The 22,614-nt window shown below is 42.5% G+C and overlaps 1 protein-coding gene across 15 annotated transcripts in view; it reads right to left on the bottom strand.

Moving 5' to 3' along the window:
- PXYLP1 (2-phosphoxylose phosphatase 1) overlaps positions 1 to 22,614 on the bottom strand; it is an 807,084-nt gene that overhangs the window by 140,865 nt on the left and 643,605 nt on the right. For all 15 annotated transcript variants that reach the window (XM_069213691.1, XM_069213684.1, XM_069213694.1 and 12 more), the window contains one exon: positions 5,797 to 5,936. In XM_069213691.1, the coding sequence (XP_069069792.1) occupies positions 5,797 to 5,936 (140 nt within the window). The remainder of the gene's footprint in view (positions 1 to 5,796; positions 5,937 to 22,614) is intronic.

Genomic DNA, 22,614 nt, shown 5'->3' on the forward strand with positions numbered 1-22,614 from the left:
TTAGTCCAAATAGAGATCCACATCATAAAAGGAGCAATCTTGATGGTATCTTCTATGAAATACAAATCCAATTCTGCATGCAAACAGAAGACCAACTCCGAACAACCTTCTGCAGAAGCAATTTTCCTTTATCACAGGGCCCTATTTTCCGTGTAGCCCCAAAGTGCATCCCCATACAACAGGACTGGGGGACATTTGCGCCTTTAAACCTCAAGCAAGGGATTAATAGGTTTATTACCCACCCTTGCAGCAAACTCAAATGTGGCACCAACTGTGGCATTAAAGAGCAACCCTCACCTCGAGATACAAGCTTTCCAGGTGCCCTTATCATCGAAATTAACCCCTAAATAGGGGAATTCCTGGACCTTACTAATTTACTTGCTCATTTATTTTCAGCCCTCCCACCATACTCAATGGTTTACCATACACCATAAAATGTGATTTACTACAGTTTATCTCTAGATCTAAAGCTGACATAAAAGCTTCATAGGCATTGACTGCCTCATGAAGACCATTCATGGTGCAGGCCACAAGCATTGCATCATCAACATAGATCAGTACCGGGACACTCTTGCCATTAATTTTAGGAGCATCCTTACAACGTTCAACTAGAAAGTCATACAGTCCATTTGTATACAGAAGGAAAAGGGTAGGAGCCAGGACACTCTCCTGGCATACACCCCTATTAAGTTCAAACGACTCCGAGCATTCCCCATTTGGCGCAACCCTCATGTTAGCATCAGTTCCTAAATGGAGATAGCGGAGCAGCCCCACAATTTCAGGATCCATCCCCAACCGGGTTAGCCTCTCCCACAGCTTACTCCGATTAACCTTATCAAAGGCACAACTAAGATCCATGAATGCAAGATACAAAGTACACCTCTTGGCTAGCGTGTATTTACCAAACAGCATAGGCAGATTTAAGCACTGTTCCTGAGTACCAAGTCCTTCCCTAAAACAGTATTGCACCCTGCTCAAAATTGCATTTTCAGCCATCCAATCTTCAACATGCCTTAAAATAATCCAACCCAAATTTTTTGCTGAAGAATCAAGGAGTGAAATTGGGCGATATGACTTGGGATCATTCAGATCACCCTTTTTATACACAGGAATAATACATGCCGATCTCCAGGTGGCAGGGATTCCCGCGCTAACAGCTGCATTTAGGACATTAAGCAGGACAGGCGCCCACAGCTGAGGACAATATTTGTAAAGATCCATTGGGATAGTATCCGGGCCCGGGGCTTTATTACTAGCGCTCCAAGCAGCGCCTCCCTTACCTCTGAGAGTGTGAACCCAATAGCTACATTGGGAGGATCATCAAATTGGTTACCCATTTTCTCTTCTAGGGAGTTCCCCTGAAAAATCCTACATAAATGAATCACCCAAACCTCAGGGGCAATATTGCAGCTCAGACCCTCAGATGTTTCTGTCTCAATGGTTCCCCTATTTACGACCTTCCAAAACAGGCCTGGGTCCTTATGATCTATGGCACGTTCCAATTTCTTCCAGGCTTGCTCCATGAGTTTTAGCTTTCTTGCCTGTAGAACAATTTTGTACTGAGCCCTCGCGTCTTACGTTGGCCTTATCTCTTGGATGTTCATTTAAAGCCTCCCTCAGGGATTTCTTTGCCTCATAGCAGAGCTTGCTAAACCATCCACCCTTATATTTACCGGAGGACTGAGCAGCTACAATCTAACAATCCTTGAAAGCCGCATTAACTCTAAACATAGCATCCATGACTTCCCCTGATCTAGGTGATTCCGCCAAAAGTATGCCTGTAATCAGATTGAAATTTTCACTCACCACCCTCTCTACTACTTGCTGAATATTTACCTGTCTCCAACTAAGTCTCCTACCCGGATCTTTAGTCCTCACCGAAGCTGGCTCTCCCCACCCTGATTTGCGTAAAATCTCAGGAGAATTAAAGACAATTGTGAGGGGGTTATGTTCACTAAAGTGCTTCTCTACCACCTCAACATGCATGACCAAGTTTTTTTTTAAAGATGGGGACACAAAAATATAATCAATTGTTGTTCCAGCTCCTCAGTCTACAAAGGGTGGGGCCTGATGTGAACCTGCAACTTCCATGTCACAAGTATTCAGAAGACCCAAGCTCTCTAGGCCCCTAATCAGATCCCTTCACCTTGGATCCGGTTATCCCTCAGCTATAACTACCTCATGATCCAACACAAAAGGATTCACCACTGTACTATGCCGCCATATCTTGGCATTAATATCCCCTGACACAACAGCACAGAACTCCAAGCTGAACCCCTCCAATCTACACTTCAAAATCTGAAGAACTGAAAAAAGGACCCTAATATGACATCCAGAGTCCCTGACAGCATTGTAAAAGTTTACCAGCAGGACATTAAATTTATTAGGAAAGACTACCCATACAATCAATATACCCTGATGGTTGCAGGTAATTTGATACGCTTTTGCTATTTTAGAGAATCGGTTTGGAGTACGCAGACCCTCTTTAGGACGACCTCCTTGAGGCTTAGCGGCCGGGATTGCAAACCTTTGATATCCATCCCAGGCTGCCAGACCATCCAACCAGGTTTCTTGAAGTAGAATAAAATCATACTGAACCAGAAATCTTATCCATTCACGATCTGATAGCCTAGTTTCAAACCCAGCTACATTCCATGAAATAAGACAGCACTTTGTAGTCTTTCCACCCTGATCTTCCCTGTTCGTAATAGCTTTAGGGGGTTCTACTGTGCCCTCTGGAGATCTCCATACATAGCGTCACTCCACCCCCTCCAGATCAGAAATAGAAATGGGGTCATTACCCACACTGGGTGGCTGTAAAACACTCTGCCCTAAGTTGGGATTCCTAGGATTCCCAGTAGGAAAATCAACAGTCTGCCGAGTATGATTATAAAAGAAGCCCAAGGGTACCATACCAATCCTTCCCTTTCTCTGGGAAGCCAAACTTTGTGTCAATAGGAGCCTCTGGGCCAGACCCGGATGTCTGCAATTTACACTAATATAATCCCCATTTCCCACTTTTTCTCGAGGACCAATCCAATCAATTCTTCTGACAAACAGAATATCCCTAACGTTCTTGTAAGCAAAATCACAGTTTGTGCTCAGCCAATGACAAGTCTTATTTTTTAATGGGTGCGTGGATTCACTGATACTTGGTGCTAGAGAAGGAACATCTGTAAGCACCACCACATAGGGAGCACAGGCTGGATCTTTAAATGCAGATCCAGAACTTTACCACTTTGTCGAGACTCCCTTTCATTCTCCATGTGCCTACTACCAGTTGGCCTTCCAACTTTTAGCCTGTTATTTCCCCTTACATCTGCCGATGAAACAACTTGGGCAGCCGAGTGACCCTCCACACAGTTTCCAAGAGACCCCAGATTTGAAAGATTTGTGGATTGCTGCATGTCTCTATCCAGGGCCCTAGGATGTCCCTCACATAGGAACATCCCCTCGGATGGTAGACTTTGACGACTGAAATCCAAGTGGTCACCCTCAGCTGTGACTGGGCTAGACCTCTCCTGCCCACACAACAGGGAAACTGCAATTTCAAGCACCTGCAATTTCTCCAAAACCGGGGCCAAACTAGCCTCAATCATCTCCCTGAACCTCATCAGTATATTTTCAACATCGAGAACCGGGGACTGACAGAGGCCAGTGCCATTCATTATACCCGTAAAATTCAAATTTACAGACTAAGGCAGTTTTTATTTTTTCCCAGCTTTCTTCTATGCCTTTATCTTTTCCAAAGGGGGACAGCTGCTGTCCAGGAGAGAAACCATCAGAAGCCTCTTACTCTTCCTTATTGTCCCAGTCATAGCATTTGCCCCTATTTCTGCTGGCAGTGGGGCTTCAGGCAAACCTCCCCACACTCTCCATAGGGGCCCATCCTCATCTTCCGATGATCCCAGGGCCTCATTGTCTAAAGAGACTTGCTGCCAATCACCCATCTCCAGCAAAAGTCTCCTCTCTGCCAAGTCAATCCCCTTGGTAACTACCCCTGCTGCTCTGGCAAGAAAGGAGTCCAGCATTGGATTTGAACTTCCCTTCCCTCCTCCACACTGGTCCCCAATTTGCAGGGTCCTTCTCCTACCCATCCTCACAATATACCAGGGAGGACCTCCCTAGAGAACAGGCGGTCAGCTACAACCAATTTGATAAAATAATAAAAGAGGGGGTGGGGGTGGAGGTCAAAATGAGCAGTGGATTATGCAATAGTCAGTTGAGTCAGAACACTCACCCTCCGCGCCAGAACTAAGAGGGATGGCCCAGCCCAGCCTCTTCGGGCCGAGGACGGGCGAAGGACAGGCCTGCCCTTGGCCCGGGCTTTGCACTGGCGCGTTCCGTGTGGCGGTACAATGTTCAGCGCTATTAAGCGTTCGCTGAGGGATTAGGCGCCACCCCTCCTCCTTGCAGCTTTCACCTGGGACACGGAGTCCCCTTTCTCAATGAAGCGCGTCCCAAACAGTGGCTGGTATGAAAACATACAAAGGACCTTGGCTTAAGAAACAACAAAGCATGGGACCTATGCCCCTCACCAGTAAAAACAGCCAAACTGGCAGTGTGGGGTAGAGTAGTGGTGAAGGTGGAAATGACAATGCTCCTCTCCCTACATTCTCCTGTAATAAATCCTGACTTTAACACTGAAATGTGGAAGGATGCCTTCATTGCTTAGATGGCCAGAGGATGTTGAAGAGTGGGCAATGTGTTATTAATTCAATTGAGAGCCTGAATGCATGTCTGCCGTCCTGAGGGGGTGTGAGGGAATATAATCAGGGCTAGATCGGTCACTAGGTCCTTCATAGCTCTTTTAGACCCCCATGCAAAACGAGCAACTAATCACCGCCTCACCCCCGTGGTAATAAGACTCATTGAAAAAGGAGCTACAAAGTCTTTTTCTTATGTTTACAAATTTATCACTCATGCGGCGGAAGACAAAAACACACCAATTTAGAAGAAATGTAAAGTCGAAATAGGACATTCATGAACAAGAAGCGAGAAGAGAGTCACTTTAGAACACATATGACAGCACTGGGGTCAACATGAATTTTTAACTTGTGCCCCAGTCTCCTCAATTGTCATATATGGCACATGTGTGCCAGATGTGTCATCACACTTTACAAATGGGAAAGGCCGAGGACAGAGCAAGGGCTGAACCTTTTGCTCCTTAGTAGGAGGGCTTTGGCGTTCATTTCCCGTTCCTTGCTGTGACTCCCCTTGGAGTATCCAAAATTTTCCCTTACTCAGCCATTCCTTTTCTGAACATGGGGAAGAATACTTGGTGCATTTTGCTAAAACAGGTAGACCATGATAACTCAGGTATTGAAATTTGACAATTGTACATTCAATATTGTGAAGCTCAATCATGGTCTTTACTTTTTAGCTCCAACATTTTAATGAGAGCAATAGTGCAATAGTTTTGTTTCCTGGGTGTCCTTCAGGGGAAGGAGGGGTGTCTAAAACTTGTGCAATCTATGGGTACAGGCCATGAAGATTACGACCTTCGCTTTAGCAACCAGGGAATTGGAGGAGTAAGTCCTGTCTAGAAGACTATCATGAAAATGTCTGAAATATGGTGATTTGGGAAACAGGGACACGTCGTGACTCAGTTCAGAGTACTGGTAGTAATGGAAGATTTTTAAGGGGCCAATAATTGCGGATTCCAGAACATAGTATGCACACAAAAGCGTGAATCTATTGTTGTATTCTAATTACTTTGTACTCTCATTATGTAAACTGTAAAGGTCAACTACTTAACAATAATACAGAATAAGGTCAGCTGTTGGCAAACATTACCTGTCTGCGTGAGCTCTCCCATTTCACATAAGGCATGGCTGGGGTAACGAGGAAGACTACTCAAGAAACCGTCCATGTGTCCTTCAGAGCCCTTAGCCATGTGACTGATGAATGCTTCCAGGTGATGATGGAAGGGTTCCCTAGAAAGAAGTACACAACATTAAATATATTTGGTATACTAAAACTGTACACCTATATAACCTCTCCTGTCAGGAAAAAAATTAGGTTTCGGCATCCAGTGGCACTCCTTTAAGGTCACCAGCATCTGACACACAGCATTGGCAAAATGCGTTCCTTACCCTCCGTGACCCTGAAACAAGGTAAAAATGCCATACATGGATGTACTCCTGATCCGCCCCTGTAATTTACGAATTAGGTTATCTGGTTTCCTCGCCATTCATAAGGTATAAGATTAGCTTCCTGGATGAGCATAAGCATTCTAGGCCGGACTAGTAACCAAAAGCCACACTGGTAAAAGTGTTCAAAACCACCCCCACTGCTTTTCTGTCTCTCTCTTTAAGCCTCTTTCTTTCCAGCCTCTCTTCACCGTCTCTCTCTCTGTTTTTGTCTGCTGTGCTTGCTGCAATAAACCTCGGGAACCTGGCGACAGAGGCTAAGGCAAGAAAATGCCTTCAAAACCCAGCCTCCAATGGCTCTAACCACCGAGGAAATGCCAGATGGAATAAATAGCTCCCAATCTCTTTTTAGGGTTGGGCGCAAAAGGGCTCCGTTCCCGTTGTAATATCGATTTGGGCTTTTAACCATGCCCATGTCACGCCTTGCCTTTTAAAATCTGCTTGATTTCACTAGTAAAAGGCATGCATACGTCATGCCTACTCCTGTGTTTAGACCCTTCTCGAGCGCCCTGGGCAACTACTGAAAACATACGAGGCTCCATGTTTTCAGCCTGGTTTCTGCACTACTTTATCTTTTTATTTTCCACGCAGCGCGATCAAGTTGGGTTTTACATAGCGCAATTGTTTTTTTTGGTTCAATTTCAGTTTTTCTTTCAATTTATGTGGCAAGAAACGTCCTGTCAGGAGTTTACAATGCTAATAGCTCTAACTCAACCAAATGCGAGACCCGTTGTATTGCAAATGCTTGTTTCATCTGGAATTAGACAGTCTGAACACAGCTACTGAACTGTGAGAAACTTCTGACTGTGAATCTGTTCTCTTGGTTGAGACAACTAAAAACGCAAAGTGGTAACCGGATTAGAAGATCAAGAATCCTAGTTAGATAGTCTTGCTTAATTGTTGCAGAAAACAGGGCAGACCTGACCCGTAATCTTCATGCTCTGGAGCCAAGCCAGGGCCACTGGAATTGTGCAGCAGAGAAGGACAAATTATGGGGCAAGGCAGACTAAATTATGCGGCAAGAAAAGGCAAATTATGGATGTAATGGTGAACATTCTGGCATAGTATTACTTCATTTTTACACAGGTAAACACTGTCTGAGGCAAACGTTTCACCTCATTAGTCCTTATTTAACACCCAAACACAGCATTAATCAACAGACAGGGGACCAATCAACATTTGCAAAGGACTTTCCACACTTATTGCTGCATTCTTAGTAGTTGTTGATTCGAGTGAGACAAAAAACAAAGTTTTTTGGGTTAAAATCTGCAGCCTGCGCAGCAGATGATGGATTATGTGTCAAACGCATCATTATACAGAAAACACCACTGATGCAAAATCTCCTAATTGGAATAGCCCTGCTTATAGCTGGACAACCAGCTGCCAAGCATTTGGAAACATTATTGCCATACAGTTTCCCAGATTAAGCCCTCCTTTTCGTCAAATCGTTGTTACATTTTTGCCATGAACATGTTCACTTTGTGAATTCTGATGACAAAGGATCATTAACCAATCGGAACCCTCTACAACTACTTTTAAACTGCAGAAAGTCCAAATGTTGACAAAAACTATAGATAAATCCTGCACCTGTTAGAGCGCATATGATAATTAGAAAATAACACTCAGATTACTTACCGTAATCCACATTACTCTGATTATTTCTTACTTACCCCTTACTTACTATTTGAGTAAATGTATCTATTTACAGAGTCATGTTCACCACTACCAAACCGTTTCCGTTTCTACTAACTGCTGAGGAGACCCTCCCATTAACCCCTTTCGTTTGTTTTTTTTCGCCCGGCTACCAAATGTTTTCTCAAAGTATCATCGTCAGCAGGCTGTGAGCACAGATGCTTCGGCCAGCTGGCCTCTTCTATGCCTTTCTCTGATCAATCTAATTCAGAGGGTTCTGGCATTAAGGGTCAGGTTAGGAAGAATGCCTACAATTGGCGGGACGTAAGACTGCGTTTATGGAACAAAGTATGGCGCCAGGAAGTGTCGGTCGTTGCGGGTCCCTTTCTAATAATTACTGATTAATCAGCCAAAAAGAAAACTCAAAATGAGAAATGTGAAAGAAAGAAATGAAGGAGAAAGAGCGACTGAGGGACAGAATGAGATTACGGATAGACTGTTGACTGAAGCGAGATTACCTCCATATAATGCACCTAATGTTTAAATGCATGTGCAAGAAAGAAATGGGAGGAGAGCTGAGACTGTCTAGTTCATGTTCACAGACTGAGATGACAGTAGAGATTAATACTTTCAAACTCAAAGGGGATTTGTAAATTATAGCAGAAATAGGAATTTACTGTGGCAAAATAGCAAAATATAACATAAGTGTTTTTGGCATTTTGGGTGAAGAAGCAGGAAGGTGGGTTCATCATGCACTTGGGAAACTTGAGGAATTGGCTAAGGAATTAAGGGCCAGATGTAGGTACGTTGGGTTTTGCGACTCGCAAAACCTTATGCACAACAGTGTCCCTGACACTGTTTGCGACTCGCAAGGAGGTCGCAAATGCCCACCTCACGAATATTCATGAGGTGGGTCGCAATTTGCGACCCCCTTGAGAATCGCGGCACTCACAGAGATGGTGGCCTGCTGGAGACAGCAGGCCACCATGTCTGTGACTGCTTTTAAACAAAGCAGATTTTTTTTGTGTTTTTTTTTGTAATGAAGCCCATTTTCCTTAAAGGAAAACGAGATGCATTAGAAAACTAAAAAATTCAACATTTTTGGTTCATTTTTTCAGAGCCTGCTCTGGAAAAATGTTTTTAATGCCATTCACAAAGGGGAAGGGGTCCCATGGGAACCCCTTCCCTTTTGCAAATGGGTTAGTAGCCATTTGAAATGGGTGCTAGCTACGATTGTTTTGCAACCGCGTTCAGGGTCGCAAAACAATACAACATCGCGCTGTGACTCGCAATTAGGAAGGGAACACCCCTTCATAATTCCGACTCGCAATCCCGTTTTGCGATTCAGTAACCAGGTTACTGAATCGCTAAACAGGGTTTGGGCGTCACGATGTGCTTTTTGCACGTCGCAAACAGCAAAATTAGCTGTTTGTGACGTGCAAAAAGTTTAGTACATTTGGCCCTAAACGTAGTTTTGAAACACAAGATAATTTGTGGGGCATATAAAACAGGGGTGACAGCAAATGAATTAGACAGAAGCCTAGCATATTACAAAAAATGTCAGAGTTATTAGACGAAATTAGAGAATAGGAAGATGTGACAAGGCATTAAGAAGAATGGATGGAACTTCTGATAAGCCTGAGGTGCGGAAAAAAGAAAGCAAGACAAATGTGGGTACAGGTGATTTTCAAAATAAAGTGACTGTTGAAAGAGGTTTTCATTGACAGGAGTACAAGGAGATTTGTTGCTGCATATGTGTTGGGTTTGTGCTTATATTCAGTGAAATGTAGTGTGTTGGCACGTAAAATCCTTTGATGATACACTGGCCTATGCAAAGCATTGTAGTGACTGTTGCAATGCCAAAAGAAAATAACTACTGAAAAAATGATGATGGCTGAAAGTTCTTTCAAAAAGGTAGCCAAGGTGTTTTTTAAAGTATCTAGTTTTATTGTGGATGATTGTGTTTTTTTGCAAAAAAAATGGTGTGCATTTCGAGCACAGTGAAAACTGTGGTCCCCGGAGAAGAGGCAAATAATTTACTAATATTCCTAACAAAACTGGTAATAATGAGCAGATAAAAAATGTCCCTTGCCATATCAGTGGTGAATATGGACACTGGAAACGAGAATATAAATTTAATCCAAACAGATTTCAAAACAATTCACAGTGATTCCCCAAAAGCAGCTGCATATAAATCAGATGACACAGAGTGGGATAACACAGTCAATAGTCCAAGCCCTACCAGCCTCTGCGCAGAACAAGCAGAATCCAAGTCAATTTAGTGGGAATATGCCTTCAGCTACAGTTATGCAACAGCCCATACAAATTAATATGCAGGGTTTCCAATCAAGTTACAGGTTTCAGCAAAACCTTTGGTGATTAATGACAATATTTCCACAATTTGTAGCCATACTAGGAGTATCTACAGGATTGAGTCAGACACATGCTTGTTGCAATCCTAGAGGTAGACCAGGGTGGCTTTTTTGTGGAATTAGTATTAAGTAGTGAACTGTCATAATTTTTACTCAATACAGGTGCTACCTGTTCCACGTTTCGGCTGGTGGAGGTTCCAAACCTACCCCTCTTAGGAAAGGAAATCCAAGTTGTAGGTGTTTTGAATAAACAGGTCATTAATAGTTTGTCAGGTAAGGGCATTGGAAAAACAGGGTCAACTGTGACCGATCATGAATTTAAAATGAGTGAGACAAGTCCAGTTACTTTATTCGGAAGTAACCTTTTGTGCAAAGTGCACAGTGTGATTTACTGTACACTGGATCGTGTTGGTAACTCAAGATGAAGATTCTGACTATAAAATAAATTCACAGGAGGAAATAGTTAAAATGTTCCCAGCTTCACTAGAGAAGACCTACCTCGCGATTTAAGACATGATGAAAAGTTGGTGGTTTAGGATTTTAAAGGAAAATAAACTGGGCTGATTAAAAATATAGAGCCAGTGAAGACCACTGCAAACACAAATGCAGTTCATCTCTGCACTCCTCAGTACAAGCTTACTTGCGAAGCAGATGAGGGGATTTCACCTGTTCTTGATAAAATAATTGAACGGGGCATTCTAAAGGAAGTGCTAGGAAGTCTATGTAACTCCCCGATCACGGAAATAATAAAACCAAGAGGAAAATGGTGTACAGTACAAGACCGCTGCAAAATAAATAGTGATCCCATGTTATTCCATAGTACTGAATCCCACAGTTATAATGTTTAAAATTCCAGCGGAAGCAGGATGATGTGTTGTGATAGATGTGTGTCAAGCATTTTTTCTCTATTCCTATTCATGAAGATAGTCAGTGCCTTTTTGCTTTCAGATTCCACCACAGAATTATTCTTTAGTGTAAACTCCCACAAGGGTGTACAGAAAGTGCATCACCCATTCTCTACTTTTTTTGAAGAAAGTTGTAGAATATATATATATGCCTTGGGAGTCTGTGTTAGTGCAGTATATAGGCGATCTAATGATCACAGCCAAAACAAGAAAAAGCTGTATACATAACACAATTATATTCTTGAATCGTTTGGCTGAAAAGGGACGATGTTTCTTCAGTGAAACCACAGTATTGTAAAAAAGAAGTAATTTATGAGTATTCCCAGGACTGGAACCGGTGCACAATAGGAAGGCACAAACTCCATTTTCATAGCAATCGTTTCAAGCACTAGATTCCCAACTTTTGGAATCAAGCCAGTAGATGTTATTGGTACAGCCCTTATTCCCAAAGGAGGCAGCACTGGCAGATGCGTTGTCACAGAACCGCAAGACAGTGACATGTTCATTTATGTCAAAAGGTGTATCTGTCGTCTCCATGCCAGGACCATCAAGATATGGAACATACATTTGTGTTCCAAACAGGCATTCGTCTGAGGTACGCCCCCTCCAGGGACCTCCTGTGCTCTCTGGACTTCATACATGTGAGTAAGCAAACTATGACCCATGCCTAATACTCTGTTAAGGATTGCTTTAAATCCCAGGTTCTTCACTCCATGACACTATTTCCCTTGTGATGAAATGGATAGGAATAATGCAGTTGGACCCCTAACTAAGCCATGGCATTCCTGAAAGCCCTTGAGGCAAAGTCAGGGCCCTGGTCCAAGTGGAAAGCCACAACAGCATATGTGCCGACTTGCAAATCTTTAACAACAGTTCGAGAGTCAGCCGATTGTTGTGGTCAAACCCACAGAAATCTGGAGCATGAGTCAACAGCTACTAAAATGTATTTGTATGCACTGTCAGATGTCAGGGGACCACAATGGTCCAAGTACACACATTGTAACAGTTTGTTAGAAATTAGGAGGGGTGTCAGAGGTGGGCGTTTGATGGAGGACCCCTTTATTTGCTGACAGATGTCACAACAAAGACATACTGCTTGGTTTGTTTATATAGACCTGGCCACTAGTAACATGCTTGTAAAAATGATATTGTAGCCACCACACCAGCATGGGTAGAAGCAACTTTCTCATGCGTTGCTTTGATCAATTCTGGTCTTTAATGTTTGTCGGGAATCACACAATTACCCACCCCTAGTAGTATGACTAGGCAGTATTGAGGCATGATATGCAGTAGGAATATTTGGCAGGATATGCCTTTGGCATGGGCGTGCCCTCAGCCAAAGCCTTCACAGTAGCCAGTGTTTCATCATCCAATTTTGTCCTAGAACGAGTTCCTGCAGCAACAGAAGCTGTAGCCTCTGCTGATTTGGCTGCTTCATCAGCCAAGGTATTGCCAGAAACGTGTATTCCAACACGCTGGTGTCCTATTGTATGTACAACATGGACAGATCCACTACTTTCCCCCACAGAAATCTAATCTGTGTTTGGTGGTGTTTCCTTTTGAATCTCTAAGCCCATTCTGGCGCCAGCAATGCAGATATTCATTGAAGGACTGGACACAGTAATACGAATCACAGACAATCCACGCCAGCTGCCTGGATCCGTGTGTTCCAGTGCCATCACCAGAGCTTTAAGCTCTGCCAATTGTGCAGTGCAGTCCCCTAAGGTCTGTGTATGAATATGCTGTGGATGGAATTCTCCATCCTTCATGTAGCCCCTCACGACTGCGCAGGCAGCGGAGTATTGAGGTTTTGTGCCTATAGCTGGTTGGGCTGAACCATTAGTGTACATAATCGTTTGATATTGTTCAATAGGCAATGTGTTTGCTGTAACTGGGTATTCAAGTTCGTATTGCAAAAATTCTTGAGTTTGTAATTTTGAATCAAAAATATAATCAACATCTGTGGCCGTCAGAGACGTTGCCCATTGAATCCAACGCGGATGTAGTGCTTTAGCATTGGGAACGCTATCTTTAGTAACAGCCTCAAGGGCCGGGATCGGAGATGTGACAATGATACATTTCCCCTGGGCCAGAGGTCTCTCTTTGATGACAGCCATCTAAACAGCAGTGAGAATTTTCTCAGTGGGAGCAAAGCGTTGTTCTGCTGTAGAGTACAAATGTATGCAATCAGGACAGTCTCACCCTCATTGAACGTTACATAGGTGAAACTAATGGCACCAGCAATCACTCTGATGACCAAGTGTTTGTTGCTGTCCCTTGATTGAAAGTGTTTAGCTGCAAGCATGTCTTGTTGTAATGCTCTGAGAATGCATGTGTGTTCAACTGTCCAGTATTTACTGGAAAAGTCAGAACATATGAAGTCATACAAAGTTTTAATGCGTTGTGCATAATCTGGAATGTATGTTCTGCCAAAATGTCAAAAGTCCAAGAAAGACTGGAGCTTTTTAATGGTGTTTGGAGGTCATAGTTGTGAGCATTTTTTTCAAAACTGGGGCGCTGTGCTCTTGCCTTCATCTGATAATTCGTATCCCAAAAACAGGACACAAAGGAAGGCTTTTTTGTTCTTTTTTTTTATTTTTTATTTGTAGCCTAAAGTCGGCAAGTCCCAGAACAAAGAGGGCTAACTGTCTTACATGAAGTCGTCGTCCATGAGGTAGAGGTCATCTACGTAGGACAACACCCCAGGGTCAATGTCATGTAAATAGATGTGACATGGGCTAAAAACAGTCCTGGACTGTTCTTGTACCTTTGTGGGAGTCAGCAACATTTTTTCTGAGAGCCTAATGCGCTGAAACTTGTTAAGTCCCTAATTTCAGGTGCTATATTTTGGCAGAAAAATCAGTTGGAAATGTCTAAGGTTGTTTTATATTTCTTGTACACTAACTATATTTTTCATAGGTGCTATGCTGTGTGCATTTTGCATGGCAAATGTGTGTGTATGATAGTTTAAAAGTCTGTAGACTAAGACAATTCTGTATGAATTGTCTGGTTTAGCTACAGGGAAAAATGGATTGTTCATTGATAAGACACAGGGTTCAATTACACCCTGGTACTCTAACTGTCTGAAGATTCCCCTCACAGGTGGTTTAGCTTCATGCTTTATTGGATATTGGGGTTAGATTTTAATGGGTATTACATGATAGGGGGATTCGGACAGAAAAATATCATAAATGGTAATGACGCAATCCCAAAAGATGGCGTCAATTGTGCGTTCAATGTCTCCTTATAACTGTACAGTTACTTTATACACCCTATTGGGCATGGAGACACGCATGTCTGCAGTCTCAACTTGTAAGAAGTCATCAGTTGCTTTCACCTACAGATGCTCTTGAGGATTCTGGCTAACTATTGTGACCCGTGCTGCACTATCTAGCAGTGCTCACTTCCTGTACTTCAGTAAACCCCTCTTCCTGAGTGCATGTCGTATTGCAACTGCTGCCACTTTTTTCTTTTTGAATTGGGGTTTTTGTTGGGGAAGTTTCTATTCTTCCTTAACAGAAACCTCAGACCAGCTTTGTGAGACCTTTCTTGGTTTCATGTACTCTTTTCGCTGCTCTGACCACCCACCTCTCTCACTGGTTTGTTTTCCGGTGAGTCCTGAAAGAAACAAGATTGGCGTTTATCAGTATATTGATATCTGCCAGATGTTTTTATATTATCTCTATTTCTAAGATTACAGTGGTTTTGAGGGGTCTCAGAATGCGGAGATTCTCCCTTTTCTTTTTTAAGTGTTATTTTTTTTTTTTAACCCCAGCATTTTTTAGAACCTTTAGGCGCTTGGTGGGTAGAATCTTTACTAGATCTACCCTGTAATTGTGGTTTAATGGGTCCGGCCCCAAGACCATTTCGACCATTACTAGAGTAGGTCTCTGCGACAATCTATGGCAGCTCATGTTCTTGATCCTGTTAGGAATGTCCACGACCCGCATACGCACTGCTAGTGCGACTTCCTCCCCTTTGAGCTTACTCAACATTATTGAAGACACTGTGGCAAAATTGCCCATCAATTGCATCCCCTAATCAAGGGCCGGGGCAGCCCCCTATTCATCTTGAATTTGTTTGAACACCTCCAGAAGTATTGCAAGTGTTGGTGTACCATGTACCGTAGTGTAGAGCACGGCAAATACCTTGCCCCATGTATTACAGTTATCTACTGTGGGAACCATCCCAAATAGCAAGCACATATTGAGTATTCTATGTTTATCCTGAGGACCCGTATGGGGAAAAAACTGCTTCCAGTGCATTCATTTTTTGAGCTAACCAAAACGGAATCTCCTCCTGCTCGGCGGGTACTTTACCCATGATCAAATCGAGTCGCTGGATAAATTCCTGGCTTAACTTCATGTGGTTGCGCTGGGGCAGCACGTGCTGGGTTAGTATTTAATGTTTGCATTACAAATTGTACTAACATTCTGTATATTGCCGTGAGCGGGGAACCTCAGCTACCGCCAAGACTGCTGCATCATGGTGCGGTATGTATGTGGCCAGTAAAGGCCAGGTAGGATCATCATTGCTGAGAGGACCTAACCTAACGTGTAATATTGTACGTGGTAGGGCGCCATCAAGCTAATTATTCTAACCTTGATAAGACAGATGTATCTCTAAGTATGCATAAGCTCTGTATTGTGCAGATATGTTAGCAGGTGTGCAATAATGAAATATGTTTGTGTTCCCATCAACGGCTGGAAAAGTGACCCAAGAATAAAATGTTTCTGTTCTGTAGGCTGGATGAGCATCAACAACAAATGTGACTGGACCCCCCTGGCCTGTGAGGTCATTTCTCAATAAATGTGCAGTGAGGAGTAGTTGCATGTTTGCTGCAATTACTACCCGTTGCAGGTTTGCCATGGTAATGGTTAAGGTATTTCTTCAGAGATAAGGACACCAAATGGGGATTGATCCTTTTAAGGTTCGAGCTTGAACAACCTACAGCATTACATAAGTACTACCTACTTAGCTGAGGAGGAAATTCTCAGTACCACAGACATCTCCGTATATAGTATTGAGGTGCATTTAGCACATAGTGAGACAGAGATACTTAGGAGGATCCGAAAATTAGTGCCTGACCAAACATTAGTGGGGCCATGTCACGTAGGTTCTCATTATCCTAATGAGATTACTGGATTTTGGCAGCAGAATCACCTGAATCGTGGGGTGCTGAGTACAATCCCACACCATGTGACACCTGTTGGCCCAATCCGGGTTTTCCGGCCTATTAGCAGTGCCTTATCTACACCCAAAAGTGGGGATGATTGTGGCAACCGGGTGCATGACGGTGAGGACTGCTCAGGGGAATCGGGGTCGATCAGATCTCATTCCTTTCTGTTAGTGACATTTGTCTCACACAGGCAAGTACAAACAGAAGCAGAGTATAGTTCAATAAGGTTTATTGAAGTAACTGCATCTTAGATAACATGGCATGTATTGCAATAACTAGGATAATAAAACACGTTAGAAGCAAAATTTGACAAGAAGAGTGAAACACAAACAGTCCCACCATACTGTCACTAGGAATGGTATAGATATACTTCCTACCTAAGCTATGTTAGAGCCCTTCAGGTTTCCCCCCTGGGAAGACATCATCCCCAATACCTGAGCAAGTAAGCCTGTTGTCTAAGACACTGTCCCCATGTAGGCCAGGGATTCAGCAGTCTTGGCAAGCAGCTGTAGCGAAAACGTTTAGTAGTCAGCATGAAATTGTGGTCACCTGGCTGGAGTCTCCCTCTAACGTTTATTGTACCGAGAAGTGTTTTTATAATAATACAGTTGATGTTCTAAGAAAAGGTTCCCACATAAGGATATGTTTGTTTCTGTGAATGTCAGAGACAGCGTACCACTTTTGCCGTCAACCCTATCGGACTGCAGCCTTGAGGAAAGCACGAAAGGAAATGAATGCTATGCTAAGAACGTAATGCTTTCCTGAGTGAAAGAACAACCATATAGAGCAACTAAAACAACACCTTAAATGTGGCTAATGCTAGAAAAACAAAGCAATGCTGAAAAAAATGTAACTGGGCTAAACTGCACAACGGCAGGCCTAGTTAGCTAAAATAACGTGTCTAAAACATGGCTAGAATAGCTACACAACAGTGTGAGACAAGGAAAAAGAGCTGCAAAGATCTGAAAGGCTGTAAAGAATAAAAGTAAACTAATCTGAAGTAGTTACAAATCTGAATGACAAAGATTCTAAGAAGCCCAAACTCAGAAGATCAAAAAGATAAAGATTGACATACAAGAACTACACAGTTCTGGACTGAGCGTATTTGGCAAGGATTGAACCGGAAGAAAGGCACTGATCTGAGAAATGGTCCATTTCTGTTTGAAAAGCCTCTGTGGATTGATATAGACTGAGAATGACAACGCTTGCCATTTAATAACTTCCTGATGAAGTAATGGAACTGAGCTATTTAAAATTTGTTTTAAGGAAAAACATTTGATTTTTCATATTGTGTATGTTTAACTCCCTTAGGTTACAGTCATAAATGGAAATGTTTATATTATGTCAGCACTTTAATAGTAATGTCTGCATTTTCTTGCCTACTTTTGAAGACTGCCTGGATAAAAAGAAAATTGATTGGGCAGCATAGAGATTTAGTTAGACTTGTATAATTTTGGGGGGGATTTTAACAGAGGACTTATATGCCCACACACTTTTTTGTGCCTGCACATTGTTTATTTTCTTCTTGTATAAAGAGTGTGATTTGCTTACAATAAATTGCAAACATTTATGTTTTTTTTAGTTTTGCACCTTGTTTCAAAATGTAGATTTTTATTGAGAAGAAGTTTTTATAGAAAGATGGCTACACGTAAACAAAGATTTTTCTTGGCTCTGAAAATAGTTTTAATGATTTTAATTTTGTTAGTTTCCATAGGTATATTAATGAGTCTATTTTCTTTGTTTCAATATGCTTCATGTAAGAAAAATGTTTCACAACCTGACAAGTTTACAAGGGATCAAAAATTAGATTGTAGAGATAGTTCTGAAAGAAATTTTGAAGAAAACACTTTTTCAAATTTTTTGCATGAGTATAAGCTGATAGTGAATGTATAAGACAGCAATATCTGTGCTTACTTATCCACTTTCGTTTCAGAAGGAGTTACATATATTCAACTGCCACTGTCTTACAGATTAGCTTGTCTTTTTTATTTGTCAAGTTTGTTGGGACAAGACGTATTGGAAGAACTTGAAGTGGACTCTGAGATACCTTTAGATAAATTGCCTGTAACTGAGCATGTGTCCTTATTAATAAATCATAACAGAACCATAATGCTTCATAAAATATAAACTAACAACACAAGTGGAGTGTTTACAAATTGACTGGTTCAGAGCCTAATTTAATTAGAGAATGTAATGAAAGGAGAGTGAACGTTATTAAGGATGCTGCTGAAGCAATGGAGAGTCAGTTACAAAAGAGGCTGAGTTTAGATTTAGCTATTCATAGATGTATATTAAAAAATTATAAGTTGAGTGGTGATCCAATATTTGGATATACTGATAATGCCTGTGGAAAAAACAGAATATATTAACATTCCAACTAACTGGGTAGGTTCCTGTTGTTTAGCACTAGTGTTTCCCAAAACCTAGCATACTAATCATTTTAAATAAATGAGTGGTGTGAATCTTAAGAGAGTGAAAACTGGGTTTGGTCAAGTGCTTATGGATGTATTTGGTGTGTTGATGGCCCCTACTGCTGTCGCTTTGATGGATGACAAGATTAGAAAGTTATCTACTTTGGTGGATTGCTTGGTTACTAGTACTACAGGTGCATTAACCAATATTAATAAGGAGATGGTTCCTTAATGGCTTTGGACACCTTATTAGCAGTGTAAAGTGGTGTCTGTCGTGTGATTAAGGTCCAGCAGTGCTGTACTTTTGTACCAGATAACATCATTGCAATTAATGAATGTAGTCATAAGATAACTCATTTTGTGCACTGTTATGCCATTAATTGTGTTTGACCAATGACTTTGTGTTTCACCACTGCGCATATTAGTTGTTAAATGTTAATCAGTAGCACATTATGTTCTGTATTCAGTTTAGCTTCCAATTGGCTTTAACGTGGCATTAGACATTACATTTTGTATTCAGTTTAGCTGCCTATTGGCTTTAACGTGGAGTTTGACATTGCAGTTGAGCTGTTTTTTTCACAATAGACCAAGCTGTGTTTTTCGTGTTTCGTGATAAGAGAGCATATATTTTATGTTTACCTCTCTATCCAGCCTGGGAACGAGCAAAGTTTGGAGACTTAGCCACTCTCCAAACTCTTGTTCGGTTCCCCCACTGAGGCAGCATGTTTTGACTAAGGGGCCTGTTAGCAGGATTTTTACGGTGTACCTGGGCAGCAGCGGGGGGATTTTTCCAGGACTTCAGTCAGGAGCGGACATCAGCTGCCTGGCCTCCCATTTGGGTGGAAGATCTCTTTCTCGCAGTTGAACAGGAGTCATGAACTTGCAGGCATAAGAAAGATGAAGTGGAGCGATAGGCCCTACGGTGATGAAATTTTGACTTTTATTCTTTGCTTTGAAGTTATGCTATAATATAATCACATGTATTTGTTATGTACATTGCAATTGAGAAGTACTTTGACATATTTTGCTTTCATTGCTGTGACTACTTTTAAACGTGCGCTTCCAACCTACTAATCGTGTCTTTCAGGAACCTCGTGGTGAAGTAATAATAATAAATGTCTTCTTTACACTAAGAAGTGCATTCCAGAGAAGTTTTGTCAGCTCGGTCATAAGGAAAGCAAAACATGCACAAATTTAAAACTTTAGAAAAGGCTGGTGTATTGGAGACAGTTGGTTCATGGTTCAGTAAGACTGGAAAAAGAACTGCAACCCTGGTGAATGGTTTGGCAATATGGGTGGTAGTTTACTAAAGAAAATACTATTACCGATTGCAATAAATGTGCTAAGTCTAACAGCTCTAATCCTAACATTAAATGTGGAGTAATTAGTTTTAAGACAGGCTTGAAATGGGATTGTAAAAGAAAGATGATGAAGATCCGGAAAAGGGAAAGAGAGGAGATTTAATTGGACAACCTCAAACTGGAGGAGTCTGATGAGCTGAAAACCAAGGAGAAGACGAAGCTGAGGAACTCAATAATGAACGATTAACTGTTATAATGTAGTGTAGAGTGGAGTATTTTGGTGATGATTCAGGAATCATAAGAGGGTGGAATGTTAGAGCTGTTTTTTATAATAAGAAGATATTGCTTATTTTGTGGTCTTTATGGTAACATCAGTAGGCCGCAATTTGAAACAACTAGGCCTCAAGTAAGCATTAGAAGCTTTAAGCCTGCTCGTATAGACATCCATTTTAAAGCTGATGCAGATGAAAGTACAATTCATCACTTTGTGAATAAGATTTCCTACGTACATGTTTTCTGTCCTGTGTTCTTTCATTTCTGAAAATAAGCTAAATATAACTCATTTTCATGGTGAGGCTTTTCTCGTGTTGTATAAAATGTATCTGCTCACACATTCTCTTGGTAACCAAGCAAACCATCTTCGGCTTGTCGGGCAATATCTGTCTCCTAACACTGATATATAGCTTTAAAAGGTATTGCGCCTACTGGCAGCTGAGAAAATAGCATACAACTCAAAGGATGAATCCCAAAATTCGATAAAATGTGGGATCCAGTTCCAGGTTACTTAAATATGAACAACAGAGCCCTGCCCTACCCCAATGCACTACAGGCTCTTGGCCTGCTGTCTCTTGACAGAGGCCTCCCAGTGACACAAGGTAATTGGGACAAACTGCAATGGAGATGGTATTCTATGTTTTAAACTTGCAGTGCCATGAGGGTGAAGGGAATGGGATAGTGGGGTGCAATAATGGGGAGATGGAAGGGTTCTTTCCATTGTTCTTGTGTGGCTATGCCAGCCTTATGTTATGTATGTTTTAAAACCAACAGTTTGTTTGTGCAAAACTAAGGCCCTGAAGGGGATAAACCCTAAGCCTTTCTAGACATATCCGCAGAGCGAGAAGGCATGGGTGGGTGTAAGGAATCTGCAGCTAGATAGAGTGTCTATCAGATAATGCGTTACTGAAGGTAAGTAACTTGTTCATCTGACAGATATTTCTAGCTGCAGATTCCTTAGCTTTGAATAGATACCCAAGCCATAACCTCCTGGGGGTGTGCTGCGGATACCTCTACTACACTAAAAAGCCCTGTAGGACTGAACGGGCAAAGTGTCCATCTCTCTGTACCGGATTATCCAGGTGCAATGTTTTGCAAATGTGTGCAAAGATGCCCATGTTGCCGCCTGACCAATCTCCAGGACTGGAATGCCCCGAGCTGGTGCAGTGGTAGCAGCATTGCCCTTGGTAGAATGCGCCCTTGAGAGGCTGCTTCCTGGCCAATGCATAGCACATCTTGATGCAAAGAATGACTTTAGGAAAAAAACACTGTGGCATGGTTACCCCCCACTTTTTGCATAGTGTTGATACCGACAGAGTGCGTTGGGATCCTGCTAATCAAGCCCCAGCACCAATGTTTTTTTACCAAAATCGGTACCTTTATTTCCACAATTGGCCCACCCCTGGCCCACAGTTAAGTCCCTTGTAAAAGGAACCCATGGTACCAAATGCCCTGTATCCATGGAAGGTTGCCAAGGGCTGCTGCATGTATAATGCCACCATAAGCGACCCTTCACCAAGCACATGCCTCAGCAGCCTGTGTGTGCTGGTGGGGAGAAAAAGGCAAAGTCGACATGACACCCCTCAGGGTGCCATGCCCACAAACCACTGCCTGTGGCACAGGTAAGACACCCCTCTAGCAGGCCTTACAGCCCTGATACAGGGTGCACTATACCAAAGGTGAGGGCATAGCTGCATGAGCAATATGCCCCAACAGTGTCTAATTCTATTCTTAGACATTGTAAGTGCAGTGTATCCATATTGAGTATGTGGTCTGGGAGTCTGTCATTACGAACTCCACAGCTCCACTGAATACTGGGAAGCTTGGTGTCAAACTTCTCAGCACAATAAACCCCCACTGATTCCAGTGTGGGATTTATTGAAAAAATGCACACAGAGAGCATCTTAGAGATGCCCCCTGTATGTCAGCCAAACTGCTACTGTAAAAACCGGTCTGTGTCAGCCGGCCACTTTCTGACAAGCTTCTGTCCACATGAAGCCTTTGTGCTCTCGGTGGTCAGAAACAAAGCCTGTCCTGGGTAGAGGTGCTTCACACCTAACCCCTACAGGAACTGTAACACCTGGCGGTGAGCCTCAAAGGCTCAAGCTTCGGATTACAGTGCTCCAGGGCACTCCAATTAGTGCAGTTGTCTGTCCCCTGGACGAAGCCCACGAAGCCCCACTTTTGGCGGCAACTACATTGGGAAAACAGGGAAAAGTGACCACCCCAGCCAGGACCACCACTAAGGTGTCCAGAGCTGAGGTGATCCCTTCACTGCAGAATCCTCTATCTTGGTTTGGAGGACAGGGACTAAAAGGATTAGGTCTGTTCCCCCCCCCCCCAAGGGAGTAGGTTCAAGGAGGGTGTAGCCACTCTCAGGCACAGTAGT

Source organism: Pleurodeles waltl, chromosome 11, assembly GCF_031143425.1.
Source record: "Pleurodeles waltl isolate 20211129_DDA chromosome 11, aPleWal1.hap1.20221129, whole genome shotgun sequence".
Lineage (NCBI taxonomy): Eukaryota > Metazoa > Chordata > Amphibia > Caudata > Salamandridae > Pleurodeles > Pleurodeles waltl.